The sequence below is a fragment of the Tursiops truncatus genome, chromosome 1 (assembly GCF_011762595.2).
Source record: "Tursiops truncatus isolate mTurTru1 chromosome 1, mTurTru1.mat.Y, whole genome shotgun sequence".
Classification (NCBI taxonomy): Eukaryota; Metazoa; Chordata; class Mammalia; order Artiodactyla; family Delphinidae; genus Tursiops; species Tursiops truncatus.
This window is the reverse complement of record NC_047034.1, coordinates 126,544,461-126,561,847: the sequence shown is the minus strand read 5'-3', so window position 1 is coordinate 126,561,847 and position 17,387 is coordinate 126,544,461. Positions and strand designations below refer to the sequence as shown.

The following is a 17,387-nucleotide window of genomic DNA, read 5'->3' as shown; positions in this document are numbered from 1 at the left end:
ACTAACTATAAATAGAGCCAGTAAAGGACATAATTTTGATTTTTGTGTTTAAATAATATTACATAAATCATAACATATTGTATTTACCTTCCTGCAATTTGCTTTTGTCACTCAACACTGTGTTTTTTAAGGTTTATTCAAAATTTGTCATATTGACACATTGAAATATATATCATGTAAACTTCTGTATTGTAATCACTCATGTAATTATGCCATATTTTATTTATCCAGTCTCCCACTGATGATCATTTAGATTGCTTCCAATTTATCAATGTAGAAACAAAGCTGTTATGAACATTCTTTTCTAATTTGCATGTCTTTCAGACCACTACCAACAAATTAAACAAAGCCCTGGGAGATATACAGAATCCAAACAGATGTCATTTAAACATCAAGAACAATTATAGTCCTACCAGATAGGAAAACTGTAGTAATTTAGAATTAATGACACAGTCAATAAATGAACTGAAATGAATCAAGTAATGCAGCAACACATTCAGGGTTGCAGACTTCCATGAGAAGATGGAATATGCTGGTAATATATAATTAGACTTGAGGAGACACGGGCTTTGAGACGACTCCATATGGAGGGCATTGACAAATCAACTGTAAAATAGGGCTCAGCCTGGCAGCCAAGGTAGTCTGGAAAATGCCCTTAAACATCTACCGTCAATATGCATCTCAGCCAGTTGAGAAAATAATCTCCAAAGCTACCTGGAATGTTTCACTTGTTTCTTTACTGGGGAAACATATTTTTAGCCTGAGAAGAATAAAAGTTGTGTATAGAAATAATGTAGCAAATCAAACAGGTAATTTTAATACTTTTGTATTAAGGAATTTGTACATATTTGGAATTTTAAATATTCATTACATATAAAAGAATTTGTCATATTTGATTGTCTAACAAATAAATTTGTGATTCTAATTTTAATGTGTGATTAGATAACTGATTTAGACTTGTAATCATAGATTTAAATATTATTAACTTGTAAAGAGCATGGAAACATTTAGGAAAGTTTAAGATTCAGCATATTCAATATTTTAAATATATTAAATTAATAAAAATTCCTTAAGTATCTGAGATTTGTTGGCCCTAAGACAATTGAAGTACTTAAAAATCCAATATATTAAATCCATAATGTAATTTAAAGAATTTAAAGAAATTTAATTGTTACAAAACCTCACTTAAAAGTAGGTATTAAAGTTTCCTAGACTTAGAATAATAAGATATATAATCTAAATGTAAGAGCTTAAGGTGATCTAAAGTTTTTTTAAAATTTTGTAACATATTTGAATGTGAATGTTTGAAATGAATCTAGACTGAGTAATCTTCTCTATGTCTAAAAGAAACATTAAAAAAAACTCACATTGCTACCTTATACATGTCTCCTGGTACACATGTGCAAGAGAATCTTGACATATTCCCATGACTCTTGCATAACAATTCCTGGGCTTCCCTGGTGGCGCAGTGGTTGAGAGTCCGCCTGCCAATGCAGGGTACACGGGTTCGTGCCCCGGTCTGGGAAGAGCCCACGTGCCGCGGAGCGGCTGGGCCCGTGAGCCATGGCCGCTGGGCCTGCGCTCCGGAGCCTGTGCTCTGCAACGGGAGAGGCCACAGCAGTGAGAGGCCCGCGTACCAGGGGAAAAAAAAAAAAAAAAAAAGAATTCCTAGTTCCCTACAACTCTGCTAATACTTGATATTGGCTAATATTTTAATTTTTGTAAATCTGATCAATATGAACTGGTATCTTGTATAACTTTAATTGCACATCCCCTCATTATTAGTGAGAATGAATATTGCTTCACAAGTTTATTTGATAATCTAGTTTCCTCTACTCTGAGTTAATATTTTATACGTTGCCTATTTAAAAAATTGAGTTCTTATTGTTTTGTAGGAGTTCTTTATACATTTTGGATATTAAATGTCTTTTATATATCTTGGAAATTTCTTCTTCCAATCTGTTTCATTTAACTTGGCATATGGAATCCTGAACAGAAAATGTTAATTTTGACATAATAATCATACAAAGAATAATTGAGATTTATTGAGAGCTTACTATGTGCCAGCAACAGTTCTAACCACTTTGCACATATTCACTCAATCTTTTTTTCACTCAATCTTTTTTTTTTTTGCGGTATGAATATTCGGTATGAATATTCATACCACAAAAAAATATGCGGTATGAATATGCGGTATGAATATTCACTCAATCTTTTTTTTTTGCGGTATGAATATTTTCATTGAATGCAAAAATATCTTGCATTCAATGAAAATATTAAAATGTTTTATATGGAAAAAATAAGCCATTAGGGGTGCACATCTCAGAGCAGACTAAAACTGTTATGTAAGGAGACCAATGTATTTTTAAAATTACTTTATGTAGTGTAATGATTTGTAAAATGGATAAGTAAAAGACTAAAATTCATTCATGATCCTACCCCTAAAAAATAATGCTTCTAATATGTTGAATTTTTCTCTAGTTTTTCAATGCATATTTATTCAAAAACATCTATTGAGTAACTACTACAAGCCAGACACTGTACTGGGTCACAGGGATATAGCCCAGAGCAAAAGAGACAAAATTCACTGTTTACGTGGCACTTATAATCCAGCTGTGGAAGACTAGCAATTAACAAAATAAATCAATAAAGAATATGGTATATACCAAGTAAGTGTTACTGCGAAAAATAAGTTATGGAAGAGTATTGAATAGGGAGTGTGGGCAAGAGTAGAGGTTGCAATTTTAAATAAGGTGGCCAGTGAAGACTTCACTAAGAAAGTGACATTTCAGCAAAGACTTGCAGTGGGTAGAGGAACAAACTGTGTGGATTTTAGGGAGAGGGAATGACAAGTACAAAGTCCCAAGCAAGCTAGTATGTATGTAGGTAGGTATTCTCTGTTTGTTTGCTTGCTTGTTTGTTTGTTTAACATTTATAGTCCATATGGTTGGGGTAGAATTGCACCTCTGACATGTGCCCCAAATCTAATCAACACATCTGACTTTCCTGGTCATATTTCCCTCTGGTTCAATATTTAGATTGTTTCCTTTTTCTTTTTCTCTTTTTTTCTTTCATTTTCTTTCTTTTTCTTTCTTCCTCATCCCATCACAAAATATGCTATAACTCATTTCTTTGATTGCCTTTATGAATATTTCTGTAGGACAGAGTCTCAAAAGTGGACAATTCTGGTTCAGATTGCCAAATTGCTTCCAAAGAAGTTATACCAATTTCTATTTCAACCATCAGTATAGGAGAGGACCTATCTTATCAAATTTTTGCCAGGAATAAGTAGTCCAATTTAAAAAAAACTTTGTTAATTTGATATATGAGAATGGTATCACATTTTAATTTAACAATTTTTTATTAGTGAGGTTAAATTTTTAAATATATTTACTAGCCATTTTTTGTGAATGAACTGTTCCTGACCATTACTCATGCTTCTATTGGAGTCTTAATGTTTTTTCTTATTGATTTGTACATATTTTTAAAATTTTTAACATGTTGATATATTCATGATAATTACCAGATTACTCCTTAAAATAGAAATGTAAACATAAACAGAAAAAATTGAAAAGCTGTCTTGAAAATAATGGGCATCTATATGGTATATATACAATGGAATATTACTCAGCCATAAAAAAATAAAATTTTGCCATTTGCAACAACATGGATGGACCTGGAGGGCATTATGCTTAGTGAAGTAAGTCAGAGAAAAATAAACACTATATGTTTTCACATATATGTGGAATCTAAAAAATAAAACAAATGAATGAATGTAGCAAAACAGAAACAAGACTCAGAGATACAGAGAACAAATCAGTGGTTACCAGTGGGGAGAGGGAAGGGGAAAGGAGCAGATAAGAGAAGGGGATTAAGAGGTACAAATTACCAGGTATAAAATAAATAAGATACAAGGATATAATGTACAACACAGGATATATACCCAATATTTTATAATAACTTTAAGTATACTCTATAAAAATATCAAATCACTATGTTGTACACCTGAAACTAATATAACATTGTAAATCAACTATACTTCAATTTAAAATTTTTTTAAAACAATAAATAAGTAAATATATAATTACATAAATAATTCTTAAAATAATGGGCATCTAGTAATACGGATTTGCTTGTCAAAGTTTTACAACAAAGTTTTGATATTTGAAAATCAGAGTAAGGGAAGAGGATAATGCTAAACCAACAGAAACAAATGCCAATTTCAGGAACACTGGATAATATCTAAAAATATTTTTTGTAAAAGTCTTTGAATATTTGCAGTAAGCAGTCCCAACCATATACTAGGGACAATTTTAAGTTCTTTCATATAATATTTATAATTATTCTGCCCAACAACATTATTTAATTTTACAGATAGAGAACGTGAGACTCAAAGAAAATAAGCCTAGTAGGGGCCACGCCTAGTAGGTAGCAACTCTTGGGACTTACATTCTTTCCATTGCACCACACTTAACATACGTTTAAGAAATGTAAATCTCTTCCATGCCACAAAATTACAACTGAATAAAATCATAGAATGACATAAATTTTGACTTTTGAGTCTTACCCGGTTAGAGTCCAAAGCAGGGGGCATATTTCTTAATTCATACACAGCAACTTGTCCATCACTGTCTCCCACCAGAAGGCAATCTGTTTGCTTAGTGAAGAGAACAGTTGTGAACTTGATTCCAGGGTTAGCAACATTCACAATCAGAGGGTCCAAACTGTAATGAAATATTTTATTTGTAAATTTAGTTGTTGTTAATATGTTCTTTTTAGATATGGACTAAGAGAAATCTGAGATATTTGTGATTTCATGTAACAAAAACCAAAAGCTTCTTTATGTGTTTCCAAAAGCAAAAAAACTGCTTCTGACTCTTTATTCAATCAAAACTTTCATTTTTTCAATAAACTAATTTCAACGAAATAAATTAAAGCCGTTCACAATTAAGATGTGAACTCATAATTTAAACTCCCATGATAAGTAATTTTATGCATTAACTTGGCTAGGCTGTGGTATCCAGTGTTTGGTCAAACACCAGTCTACACGTTGCTTGAAGTATCTTTTTTTTTTTTTTTTTAAGATATGATTAACTTAAATCAGTAGAATTTGAATAAAGCAGATTACCCTCCGTAAAGTGAGTTGGCCGCATCCAATCTATTGAAAGCCTTAAAAGAAAAGACTGAGGTCCCTGAAGTAGAATAAAATTCTGCCTCCAGACTGCCTTTGTACTCAATACTGCAACATGGACTCCTCTGATGGAAATTCCAGGTTGCCAGCCTGTCATGCCGGCTTGGGACTTGCCAGGTCCCACAATCATGTGAGCCAATATTTTTAAATCTCTCTCTCTCTCTTTATTGGTTTAGTTTCTCTGAAGATCCCTAATACAACTCCTTAAATAATAAATGTCTCTTAACAGAAGGATGTTTTGATCCAAATGAACCCCTCCCTGGAACATAAATGAATCTCGGGCTTCCCTGGTGGCGCAGTGGTTTAGAATCCGCCTGCCTATGCAGGGGACATGGGTTCAAGCCCTGGTCCGGGAAGATCCCACATCCCTGTGGAGCAACTAAGCCTGTGCACCACAACTACTGAGCCTGTGTGCCACAACTACTGAGCCCACATGCCTAGAGCCCGTGCTCTGCAAGAAGAGAAGCCATGGCAATAAGAAGCCCATACATCACAATGAAGAGTAGCCCCCGCTCACCGCAACTAAAGAAAGCTCGCAGGCAGCAACGAAGACCCAACGCAGCCAAAAATAAAATAAAATAAATTTATTTAAAAAAATTAAAAATTAAATTAAAAAATAAATGAATCTGAACAAGATCGAAAACCTTGTTCAAACGTTCTCTGAACAAGAACCTTTCCTACTCTTGGTTATCCAAAGTAATCCATTGACACCCTTATAAAATAAGAGCAGCAGTCACTTGCATACTTCTGAAGAAATGTTGCCCTGGGAACTACAATTTTACTAGAAAAAATAAAATCAGAGGTGGGATCATTTAAGTAGCCACTTTCTACCTTAGTCATCTCATACTCAAAAATAAATTGCTTTGTGTTGTAATCCTTGATTTTGGGGTCAAACTGTTTTATAGAACAAGCCATGATGAAAATTTCCAGTTACTAGATTATTAATCTCTAGGAAAAAATTTGCAATTAATAATAAACCCATTGAATTTTATGTCATTTATTTTAAACAAGAATGCATTTCCATGCTTCATCTGCTAATAACTTGCCTAAAGGTCTATAATATTTTCCAATATTGAAATATTGATTGAATAAGTATTACAGAACCATTAAACACTTTATTCCAGCATTGTATAAACTTTCATATTAAAAAGGATAGATGGCCTAGATGGCACTCTCATAACTTTGGTGTAACACTTAAAATAAGAAATTTTAATTAAATGCATGTCCCTTCAAATATGTTTTAAAGCAAGGTAAGAGAGTAAGCAAATATTATAAAAAATACTTATTTTGCTCCCTTTCTTTATCTTATTATAGAAAGTCTTTAGTTAATTAGACACAATTAGAACAGTGCCTCTCTGCATTCTTCCATAAACCAGGCAATGACAAAGAATTCAAGCTAGTTATGATATCCTATATCAGCCTGTAAAAGTTTATGGAGAGGGCTTCCCTGGTGGCGCAGTGGTTGAGGGTCCGCCTGCTGATGCAGGGGACACGGGTTCGTGCCCCGGTTCTGGGAAGATCCCACATGCCGCGGAGTGGCTGGGTCCGTGAGCCATGGCCACTGAACCTGCGCGTCTGGAGCCTGTGCTCCGCAACGGGAGAGGCCACAACAGTGAGAGGCCCGCGTACCGCAAAAACAAAAAGTTTATGGAGATGGAGTAAGGTAATCTATTTTCATTCAAATATTTTTCATTCAAATATTTTTAAATGACATATGGTATAAGTAATTAACATTAATATATTATTCTATTTTAGAATATGGTAATTTCAAGAATTATCTGGGTGTTTTAAATGTGCTCTGAAATGTTGGCATGTTATTTCAGTGTTTCCATTTAAATTGCTCTTGTAATATTTTTGCACAAAAAGGACTAAGAAAGACTATTTTGGTTGAAGAAAAGAAAAAAATAATTTGTTCATATTTTAATGTCTTCTGTGGAAACACTAGGGATGAATTTTGTTGGTACAGTTATTAATTCAGAATATTTGAAACAGTAGTGAACAGCTGACAAGAATTAAGCAAACATAGATATTGAAAAGTTAAAACACCTTCTTTCCACGTGAATGTTTTGCAAACTTTTTCCCCATGTCATAATTTTATAATACATTCCTTGTTTTTCTTAAATAAAATAATACTTTGCAAGTTCAAAACTATATTTATTATCCTGGCATATCTCTTTATTCACAAAGGACTCTCACAGTGTAAACTATTACTTGTCTTAAAGTAACTACAGTTCTCTCTAACCAATGTCAGTACTATCAGGTATCATTTAGATTGAACTGCTTCTATTAGAAATAACTCCAAGAAAAATATTAACACTTACGTGCTGAAGTGAAGGTCCCAAACCTCCACTCTGCTCTCGTTTGCAGCTGCAAATATATAGGATGATTTTGGAGACCAAGCAACATCATAAACAACATAAGTAGTTGGATAAAAACTCAAAAATGGCTTAAGATTCTCATGTTGCCATATAATAATGCCCCAATCTGCAGAACAGCTTAAGAATACATCATGACAAAATGGATTCCATGCTATTTTATACACTGGACCCTGGAATTAGAAAAATAAATTAAAATACATAGGTAAGTAGGATTTAACCTCTTATACTTTAAACTTGACCAACAAATTAAAAATGCTTAGATTTCTAAAACCTTATACACCATGTAATTATTGTGTGGGTATTATTTTAGCTGAAAATAAGGCCATAAATTGAATCTCTTCCTTAAATTACGCCATTCAGAAACATAAAAATATAGTTGCTACAATACTCACTAAATATTAATACATATTATACTACTTTTAAAAATATAAGGAATGTTAAGGAAAATAAATAGAAATAAGGGAGAAAATGAAGAAAGCATAGTTGGAACAATCATAAAAAATGTAGAGAATAGGTATATGCCAGAGACAATTTCACTCTGGGATCAGCATGTCAACATAAGCAAAGTCGCTTAGAAACAAATAAAAATTGTGGTTTCTGCAACTGGCAAGAAGAAATCAAGGATACCTAGAAGCCAAATTAAATGACCCCCATGTTATTGGTGTTTTCTGTATAAGAAAGCACTTAATTCAAGCTGGTATTTTTAACTCTGAAGTTGTAAATTATTGCATAAAAAAATGCTGTGCCTAATGATACTATTTTTTTCAGAAATATTGCAAGATAAAATTTTCCATACCTACTATAATTAAACTAACCTTGTGTCCTCTGTAGGTAGCTAGATATTGCTCATTATATGAACAAGAACATTTGTGAATATGACCTTCTTCAGTGCCAGCCAAATAGATATTTGTGTCCTATAACACAAAAAAATCAAAATGCATTTGCTTGTGATATATTAGTAAATGTGCTAAATAGAAGATTAGATGATTCAAGATCTCTTAGAGACAATTCAAGAACCAAACTAGAAATACTATCTAGAAGACAGTTGATTGTTGTCTTTTTCTTTCTATCATGATTTTACAATAATTAAATTACCTTGAAGGACTACTGTGCAAAGAAAATACAGACGTTTTTCTTTGCTGGAATAAAGGGTAGAAATTTGTATGCTGTCTAGAAATTACATGAACAAACACTGGCTTAAAATGAGGAAGAAACTTTCTAACATTTAGAGCTACCTGACAATGGAACTAACAATCCAGGGAAATAGTAAGTGTTCTTTCATTTGAACTAGTCAAAGAGAAGACAAATGACTTAACAATAACTATTTATGTACATAATGCTGAAGAAATTATTCTTGCTGGGAATGAGAGATTGAACTAGATGGAGTCTCAGACATCTTTTAACTCTAAATGTATGTAACAAATAGGGATTTAAAATGTAGTTTCTACAATTAAGTCATAATCAAAAAGTCTGAAAGTCAGTGCTCTAAGTCCTGACTATGTAGTGTCAGCCTCACCTGGGAGCATTGTGCAGTGGCAGAATTTCAGGCCCTGTCCCAGACCTACTGAATCAGAATCTGCATTTTAACAAGATTCCCAAGTAATTTGTAAGTACACTGAAATATGAGACCCACTGCTTAGCACACACCAGAACTTAAGAATGCAATTACTAGGTTATGTTGTATATGTAGTTTAAATTACACAATAAAGTATAATGTTTTTCCCAAAGTAGTACTACCGATTTACATTCAGCAATATATAAAATTTCCCTTTGACACACATTCTCTTCAATAGTTGGTTACATCAGAAATCTTAGATTTTGCCATTCTATTAGGTATAAAATTATTTACACCTAATGGTTTTAAGTTCCATTTATATGGATATTAACAAGGTTGAGCACATTTTTATAAATAAAGAAAAAAGAATGAAAAGAATTGAAAACAGTCTCAGAGACCTCTGGGACAACATTAAACGCACCAACATTCGAATTACAGGGCTCCCAGAAGAAGAGAAAAAGGAAGGGACTGAGAAAATATTTGAAGAGATTATACTTGAAAACTTCCCTAATATGGGAAAGTAAATAGTTAATCAAGTCCAGGAAGCACAGAGAGTCCCATACAGGATAAATCCAAGGAGAAACAAGTCAAGACACATATTAGTCAAACTATCAAAAATTAAATACAAAAAAAAAATAACATACAAGGGAATCCCCATAAGGTTAACAGCTGATCTTTCAGCAGAAACTCTGCAAGCCAGAAGGGGGTGGCAGGACATATTTAGAGTGATAAAGGGGAAAAACCTACAACCAAGATTACTCTATCCAGCAAGGATCTCGTTCAGATTTGATGGAGAAATTAAAACCTTTACAGACAAGCAAAAGCTGAGAGAGTTCAGCACCACCAAACAAGCTTCACAACAAATGCTAAAGGAACTTCTCTAGGCAGGAAACATGAGAGAAGGAAAAGACCTACAATAACAAACCCAAAACAATTAAGAAAATGGTAATAGGAACATACAGATTGATAACTACCTTAAATGTAAATGGATTAAATGCTCCAACCAAAAAATATAGGATGGCTGAATGGATACAAAAACAAGACCCGTATATATGTTGTCTACAAGAGACCCACTGAGACCTAGGGACACATACAGACTGAAAGTGAGGGGATAAAAAAAGATATTCCATGCAAATGGAAATCAAAAGAAAGCTGGAGTAGCAATTCTCATATCAGACAAAATAGACTTCAAAATAAAGACTATTACAAGAGACAAAGAAGGACATTATGTAATGATCAAGGGATCAATCCAAGAAGAAGATACAACAATTGTAAATATTTATGCACCCAACATAGGAGCACCTCAATACATAAGGCAAATTCTAACAGCCATAAAAGGGGAAATCAACAGTGACACAATCATAGCAGGGGACGTTAACACCCCACTTTCACCAATGGACAGATCATCCAAAATGAAAATAAGTAAAGAAACACAAGCTTTAAATGATACATTAACCAAGATGGACTTAATTGATATTTATAGGATATTCCATCCAAGAAAACAGAATACACTTTCTTCTCAAGTGGTAATTCTCCAGGATAGATCATATCTTGGGACACAAATCAAGCCTTGTAAATTTAAGAAAATTGAAATCATATCAAGCATCTTTTCCAACCACAGTGCTATGAGACTGGATATCAATTACAAGAAAAATTCTGTAAAAAATACAAAAACATGGAGGCTAAACAATACACTACTAAATAACCAAGAGATCACTTAAAAAATTAAGGAGGAAATCAAAAAATACCTAGAAGCAAATGACAATGAAAACACGACAACCCAAAACCTATGGGATGCAGCAAAAGCAGATCTACGAGGGAAGTTTATAGCAGTACAATCTTATCTCAAGAAACAAGAAACACCTCAAATAAACAACCTAAACTAACACCTAAAGCAATTAGAGAAAGAAGAACAAAAAATCCAAAGTTAGCCAAAGAAAAGAAACCATAAAGATCAGATCAGAAATAAATGAAAAAGAAATGAAGGAAACAATAGCACAGATCAATGAAACTAAAAGCTGGTTCCTTGAGAGGATAAACAAGATTTATAAACCATTAGCCAGACTCATCAAGAAAAAAAGAAAGACCCAAATAAATAGAATTAGAAATTAAAAAGAAGTAACAACTGACACTGCAGAAATACAAAGGATCATGAAAGATTGCTACAACCAACTATATGCCAATAAAATGGACAACCTGGAAGAAATGGACAAATTCTTAGAAAAGCACAACCTTCTGAGACAGAACCAGTAAGAAACAGAAAATATAAACAGATCAATCACAAGCACTGAAATTGAGACTTTGATTAAAAACCTTCCAACAAACAAAAGCCCAGGACCAGATGGCTTCACGGGTGAATTCTATCAAACATTTAGAGAAGAGTTAACACCTATACTTCTCAAACTCTTCCAAAATATAGCAGAGGGAGAAACACACCCAAACTCATTGTACAAGGCCACCATCACCCTGATACCAAAACCAGAAAAATATGTCACAAAGAAAGAAAACTACAGGCCAATATCGCTGATGCAAAAATCCTCAATAAAATACTAGCAAAGAGAATCCAAGAGCACATTAAAAGGATCATACACCATGATCAAGTGGGGTTTATCCCAGGAATGTAAGGATTCTTCAGTATATGCAAATCGATCAACGTGATACACCATATAAACAAATCGAAGGGGAAAAACATATGATCATCTCAATAGATGCAGAAAAAGCTTTCGACAAAATTCAACACCCATTTATGATAAAAACCCTCCAGAAAGTAGGCATAGAGGGAATTTACCTCAACATAATAAAGGCCATATATGACAAACCCACAGCCAACATCATCCTCAATGGTGAAAAACTGAAACCATTTCCACTAGGATCAGGAACAAGACAAGGTTACCCACTCTCACCACTATTATTCAACATAGTTTTGGAAGTTTTAGCCACAGCAATCAGAGAAGGAAAAGAAATAAAAGGAATCCAAATTGGAAAACAAGAAGTAAAGCAGTCACTGTTTGCAGATGACATGAAACTATACATAGAGAATCCTAAAGATGCTACCAGAAAACTACTAGAGCTAATCAATGAATTTGGTAAAGTAGCAGGATACAAAATTAATGCACAGAAATCTCTGGCATTCCTATACACTAATGATGAAAAATCTGAAAGTGAAATTAAGAAAACACTTCCATTTACCATTGCAACACAAAGAATAAAATACCTAGGAATAAACCTACCTAAGGAGACAAAAGACCTGTATGCAGAAAATTATAACACACTGATGAAAGAAATTAAAGATGATACAAATAGATGGAGAGTTATACCATGTTCTTGGATTGGAAGAATCAACATTGTGAAAATGACTATACTACCCAAAGCAATCTACAGATTCAATACAATCCCTATCAAACTACCAATCGCATTTTTCACAACAAGAACAGAAAATTTCACAATTTGTATGGAAACACAAATGACCCTGAACAGCCAAAGCAATCTTGAGAAAGAAAAACGGAGCTGGAGGAATCAGGCTCCCTGACTTCAGACTATACTACAAAGCTACAGTAATCAAGACAGTATGGTACTGGCACAAAAAAAAATACAGATCAATGGAACAGGATAGAAACACTAGAGATAAACCCACGCACCTATGTTCACCTTATTTTTGATAAAGAAGGCAAGAATATACAGTGGTAAATGACAGCCTCTTCAATAAATGGCCCTGGGAAAACTGGAGAGCTACATGTAAAAGAATGAAATTAGAACACTCCCTAACACCATACACAAAAATAAACTCAAAATGGATTAAAGACCTAAATGTAAGGCCAGATACTATCAGGAAAACATAGGCAAACACTCTATGACATAAATCACAGCAAGATCCTTTTTGACCCACCTCCTAGAGAAACAGAAATAAAAACAAAAATAAACAAATGGGACCTAATGAAACTTAAAAGCTTCTGCACAGCAAAGGAAACCATAAACAAGACTAAAAGACAACCCTCAGAATGGGAGAAAATATTTGCAAATGAAGCAACTGACAAAGGATTAATCTCCAAATTTACAAGCAGCTCATGCAGCTCAGTATCAAAAAAACAAACAACCCAATTCAAAAATGGGCAGAAGACCTAAATAGACATTTCTCCAAAGAAGATATACAGATTGCCAACAAACACATGAAAGAATGCTCAACATCATTAATCATTAGAGAAATGCAAATCGAAACTACAATGAGATATCATTTCACACAGGTCAGAATGGCCATCATCAAAAAATCTAGAAACAATAAATGCTGGAGAGGGTGTGGAGAAAAGGGAACCCTCTTGCACTGTTGGTGGGAATGTAAATTGATACAGCCACTATGGAGAACAGTATGGAGGTTCCTTAAAAAACTAAAAGTAGAACTACCATACAACCCAGCAATCCCACTACTGGGCATATACCCTGAGGAAAACATAATTCAAAAAGAGTCATGTACCACAATGTTCATTGCAGCTCTATTTACAATAGCTAGGACATGGAAGCAACCTAAGTGTCCATCAACAGATGAATGGATAAAGATGTGGCACATATATACAATGGAATATTACTCAGCCATAAAAAATAAATGAAATTGAGTTATTTGTAGTGAGATGGATGGACCTAGAGTCTGTCTTATAGAGTGAAGTAAGTCAGAAAGAGGAAAACAAATACGATATGCTAACACACATATATGGAATCTAAAAAAAAAAAAAGGTCATGAAGAACCTAGGGGCAAGACGGGAATAAAGACGCAGACCTACTAGAGAATGGACTTGAGGACATGGCGAGTGGGAAGGGTAAGCTGGGACAAAGTGAGAGAGTGGCATAGACATATATACACTACCAAATGTAAAATAGATAGGTAGTGGGAAGCAGCCGCATAGCACAGGGAGATCAGCTCGGTGCTTTGTGACCACATAGAGGGGTGGGATAGGGAGGGTGGGAGGGAGGGAGATGAAAGAGGGAAGAGATATGGGGACATCTGTATATGTATAACTGATTTACCTTGTTATAAAGCAGAAAGTAACACACCATTGTAAAGCAATTATACTCCAATAAAGATGTTAAAAAAAATTTTTTAAGTAAGTAAATAAATAAATATGGTGTAAACATCACAATTAAAAGGCTGAGATTGTAAGATTGGATAAAAAAGCAAGACAACTATATGCTACCTAAAAGAAACATGCCAAATATAAAGACACAAATAGGTTAAATGTAAAGGATGGGAAATGATAAACCATGATAATACTAGTTAAAAGAAAGCTGGAGTAGCTACATTAATATCAGACTAAATAGATTTCAGAAAAAAGAATGTTACCAGTTATAAATAAGGCCATTTTATAATGATAAGGGAGTTGATTAATCGAGAGAATGTGACAATCCTAAACACTTATGCACTTAAAACAAAGCTTCAAGATACATAAAACAAAAACCGATAGAATTTCAAGGAAAAAAAGAAAAATTCACAATTATTGTCAGAGACTTCAATCTCTTTCTCTCAATGACTGATGGAAGAAATCGGCAGAAAATCAGCAAGGATATAGTAAACTTGAACAACACCATCAACCCACTTAAACTGATTGACATCCACAGAACATTCCGCCCAACAGTAGCAGAATATACACTTTTCTCAAGTGCATAGGGAACATTTACAAGTAAAAATCACATTCTGGGCTTTAAAACAAATTTCAATAAATTCAAAAAGATTCAGCTTATAAAAAGTTTGTTCTTTGATCATGATAGGATTGAATTAGAAATCAACAGCAAGATCCTTGGAAAAGCCCCAAATATTTGGAAACTAAATTACATGCTTCTAAATAACACATCAATCAAATAAGAAATCAAAGGAGCACTATTGATGTTTTGGGCCAGCTAGTTCTTTGTTTGGGTCAGGGGAGGACAGTGGCTGTCTTGTGCATTGTAACGTATTTAGTGGCATCCCTGACCTCTGCCTACTAGATGCCAATAGCACTCCTCCCCACATCCCACCCCCCAGAGCTGCAACAACCAAAAATATCTCAAGACATTGTGAAATGTCCCTGATGGGAAACTACTCCCCTCCCTGCCCACATTGAGAACCACTGCTCTAGAGTCAAGGTGAAAAGGAGATTACAGGAATTTGAGAATGAATGCAGTTAGAATATGACTGCAGTAATAAAAGTGAAATGTAATAAAGGCCTGAACCACATTAGCAGTAGTAGACTTGGACTAGAAGGAGTGGGACAATCTTACTTAAATATCATTTGGGTAATAGGGTAGAATAGAGTAAGAGCTCAAGTTTTGGCTTAAATAAGTAGGTGGATGATGGAGTCACTAAAGAGATAATCATATTACATATCAGAAAATATATAGGATATGTGTTTTTGCAAGTCTGTCATAGTGGCTGAATTTCTGATTCCAAAGGACCTCTGGATAAAAAGAATTAGAAAAGTAGAACTTTACTAAGAGTGCTCTGACTTGACTTTGGTCTTGACAAACATGATCTTAAGTGGTCTTCCTGATCCCCAGAATCATGAGTCACCACTCACATTGAGATATGGAGGACTATAGAGTGGATTTGGTTTCTATAAGTATGATAGAGCAGCAGAGCACCAAAGAGAGGCAAGGAGGGGCATTCAAGTTAAACATGGAGCTGTAAAGATAGTTCCATAGTTGCTCAGAAATACAGACCTTTCCTCCAGAAAGCAGAAAAAGGACAGCCAACTGGAATGTGCCATTCTACCTTAGGCTGACACCTATGATACTTATGTGTGTGACTTTTTTATTTACAAGGCGCAATATTTATTAACATGCTGACATTTTGTCTTGATTTATATCTTAATACACTTCAATTATCAGTAGTTGTTATATGCAATAGTAAATAACAGATTGAAATAATTTACCTTGGGGTGAAAAGCAAAGCACATTCCAGGAGCCTGTCGAGATATCAAAGCTTCACCTTTCTTTTCTTTTTCCCCTCCTTTTTTGCTGCTGCTAGCAGTAGTTCTCCTCAAATGCATCAAATCTTTATTTAAAGAAAAAATACATATATTATGTACCACAGTAAATAATAATGTAGTTATGTCCCTTCTGCAAAGAATATGATTTCTGCCATCCTTTGCAGGTCATTAGGTTAAAATTAGCAAATACCAGAGCTAGATGCTTAGAAAAACAATGACCAAGCCCAGTTTTTTTTTCTTATTTAGCCAAACCTAAATTTGTCACCTCTTACACATAGTTCACTAGGAATTTTTAATTCAGCACTAACAAGAGAAAGATAATTTGGTGTCTGTGTGTGTATTTATTTATTTTTACCATGACAGTCCAGTCCTTTCCGTATAACCCATTTGGAGATCCTTCCATCTGCTGATATAGAAACTAGTATTTCTCTTTTATCACCTGCTGTCCCTCGATCTTGTTCTATCCACTGTAGTTGCCATACAGGTCCCAAATGTTTTTGAGGTGATTCGCTAAAACAGGGAAAAGCATGAAATATAAAATAGTTATAATAATTTTAAAATTCTTGGGGTATAAGCGACTTAGAGTATAAGTGATAAGGACAGCTCCCTAGAGCATCATGACCTACTCATGGAATGATACTTTTGTTGTTCAAAATTGGACTTTTACTTTAAGTATTTTGAAAAACAGGAAAAAAAATCACTTTGCTAATATTCACTGGTGTTTTTCTCATTTCTTACAAAAGGAAAATTTTATTGCCTTTAGTTATATTAGCTATCATATCAGGGATACAAAAGCAAACATTTTCTTTTTTTAGAATCTACTTCTCTTACTCTATTCATTTACTTTTTCCTAGTTGTGTAAGTTTAATTTATTTTAGACACATTGAATATTATTATCTCCATCTTTATAAGGATATTTTTCATAGCTTAAATGAGTAAGTCATTTAAGTCTTATTCAAGTAAATAGTTACCTCACCCTTCTTCCTATGTTTCAGGATTGCCCACTGGCTTGATTCTCTCTAGGGCTGAGATTTAAAAGTTTTATGATGAATTATAATCACTTCTCAGATTACTGGCTGCTTTCCTGTCAGATTAATGGGTTGCTTTGTTCCTAGTACTGACTCCCTTGATTTTTTATGCAAACTCTCCAAATCAGTAGTTCTGAATTTTTTAAAGTCTATATATCTTTGATTATTTGGTAAAAGTTATGGACCCTCTTCCCAGAAACAAGCACAAAGGCTCACGCTTACAAAACTATGTAAATAATTTCAAAATTAAGCTAAAGAACACCTGCTTTAATGCCTATTTCCAGT

The 17,387-nt window shown here is 34.0% G+C and overlaps 1 protein-coding gene across 1 annotated transcript in view; it reads right to left on the bottom strand.

Annotated features, from left to right (window-relative positions):
* The window catches only part of DNAI4 (dynein axonemal intermediate chain 4), a 129,627-nt gene that overhangs the window by 7,463 nt on the left and 104,777 nt on the right, over positions 1 to 17,387 (bottom strand). Inside the window, 5 exon segments of the mRNA XM_019919668.3 lie at positions 4,568 to 4,724; positions 7,513 to 7,739; positions 8,385 to 8,483; positions 16,018 to 16,139; positions 16,430 to 16,584. Coding sequence (XP_019775227.1) covers positions 4,568 to 4,724; positions 7,513 to 7,739; positions 8,385 to 8,483; positions 16,018 to 16,139; positions 16,430 to 16,584 — 760 coding nt within the window.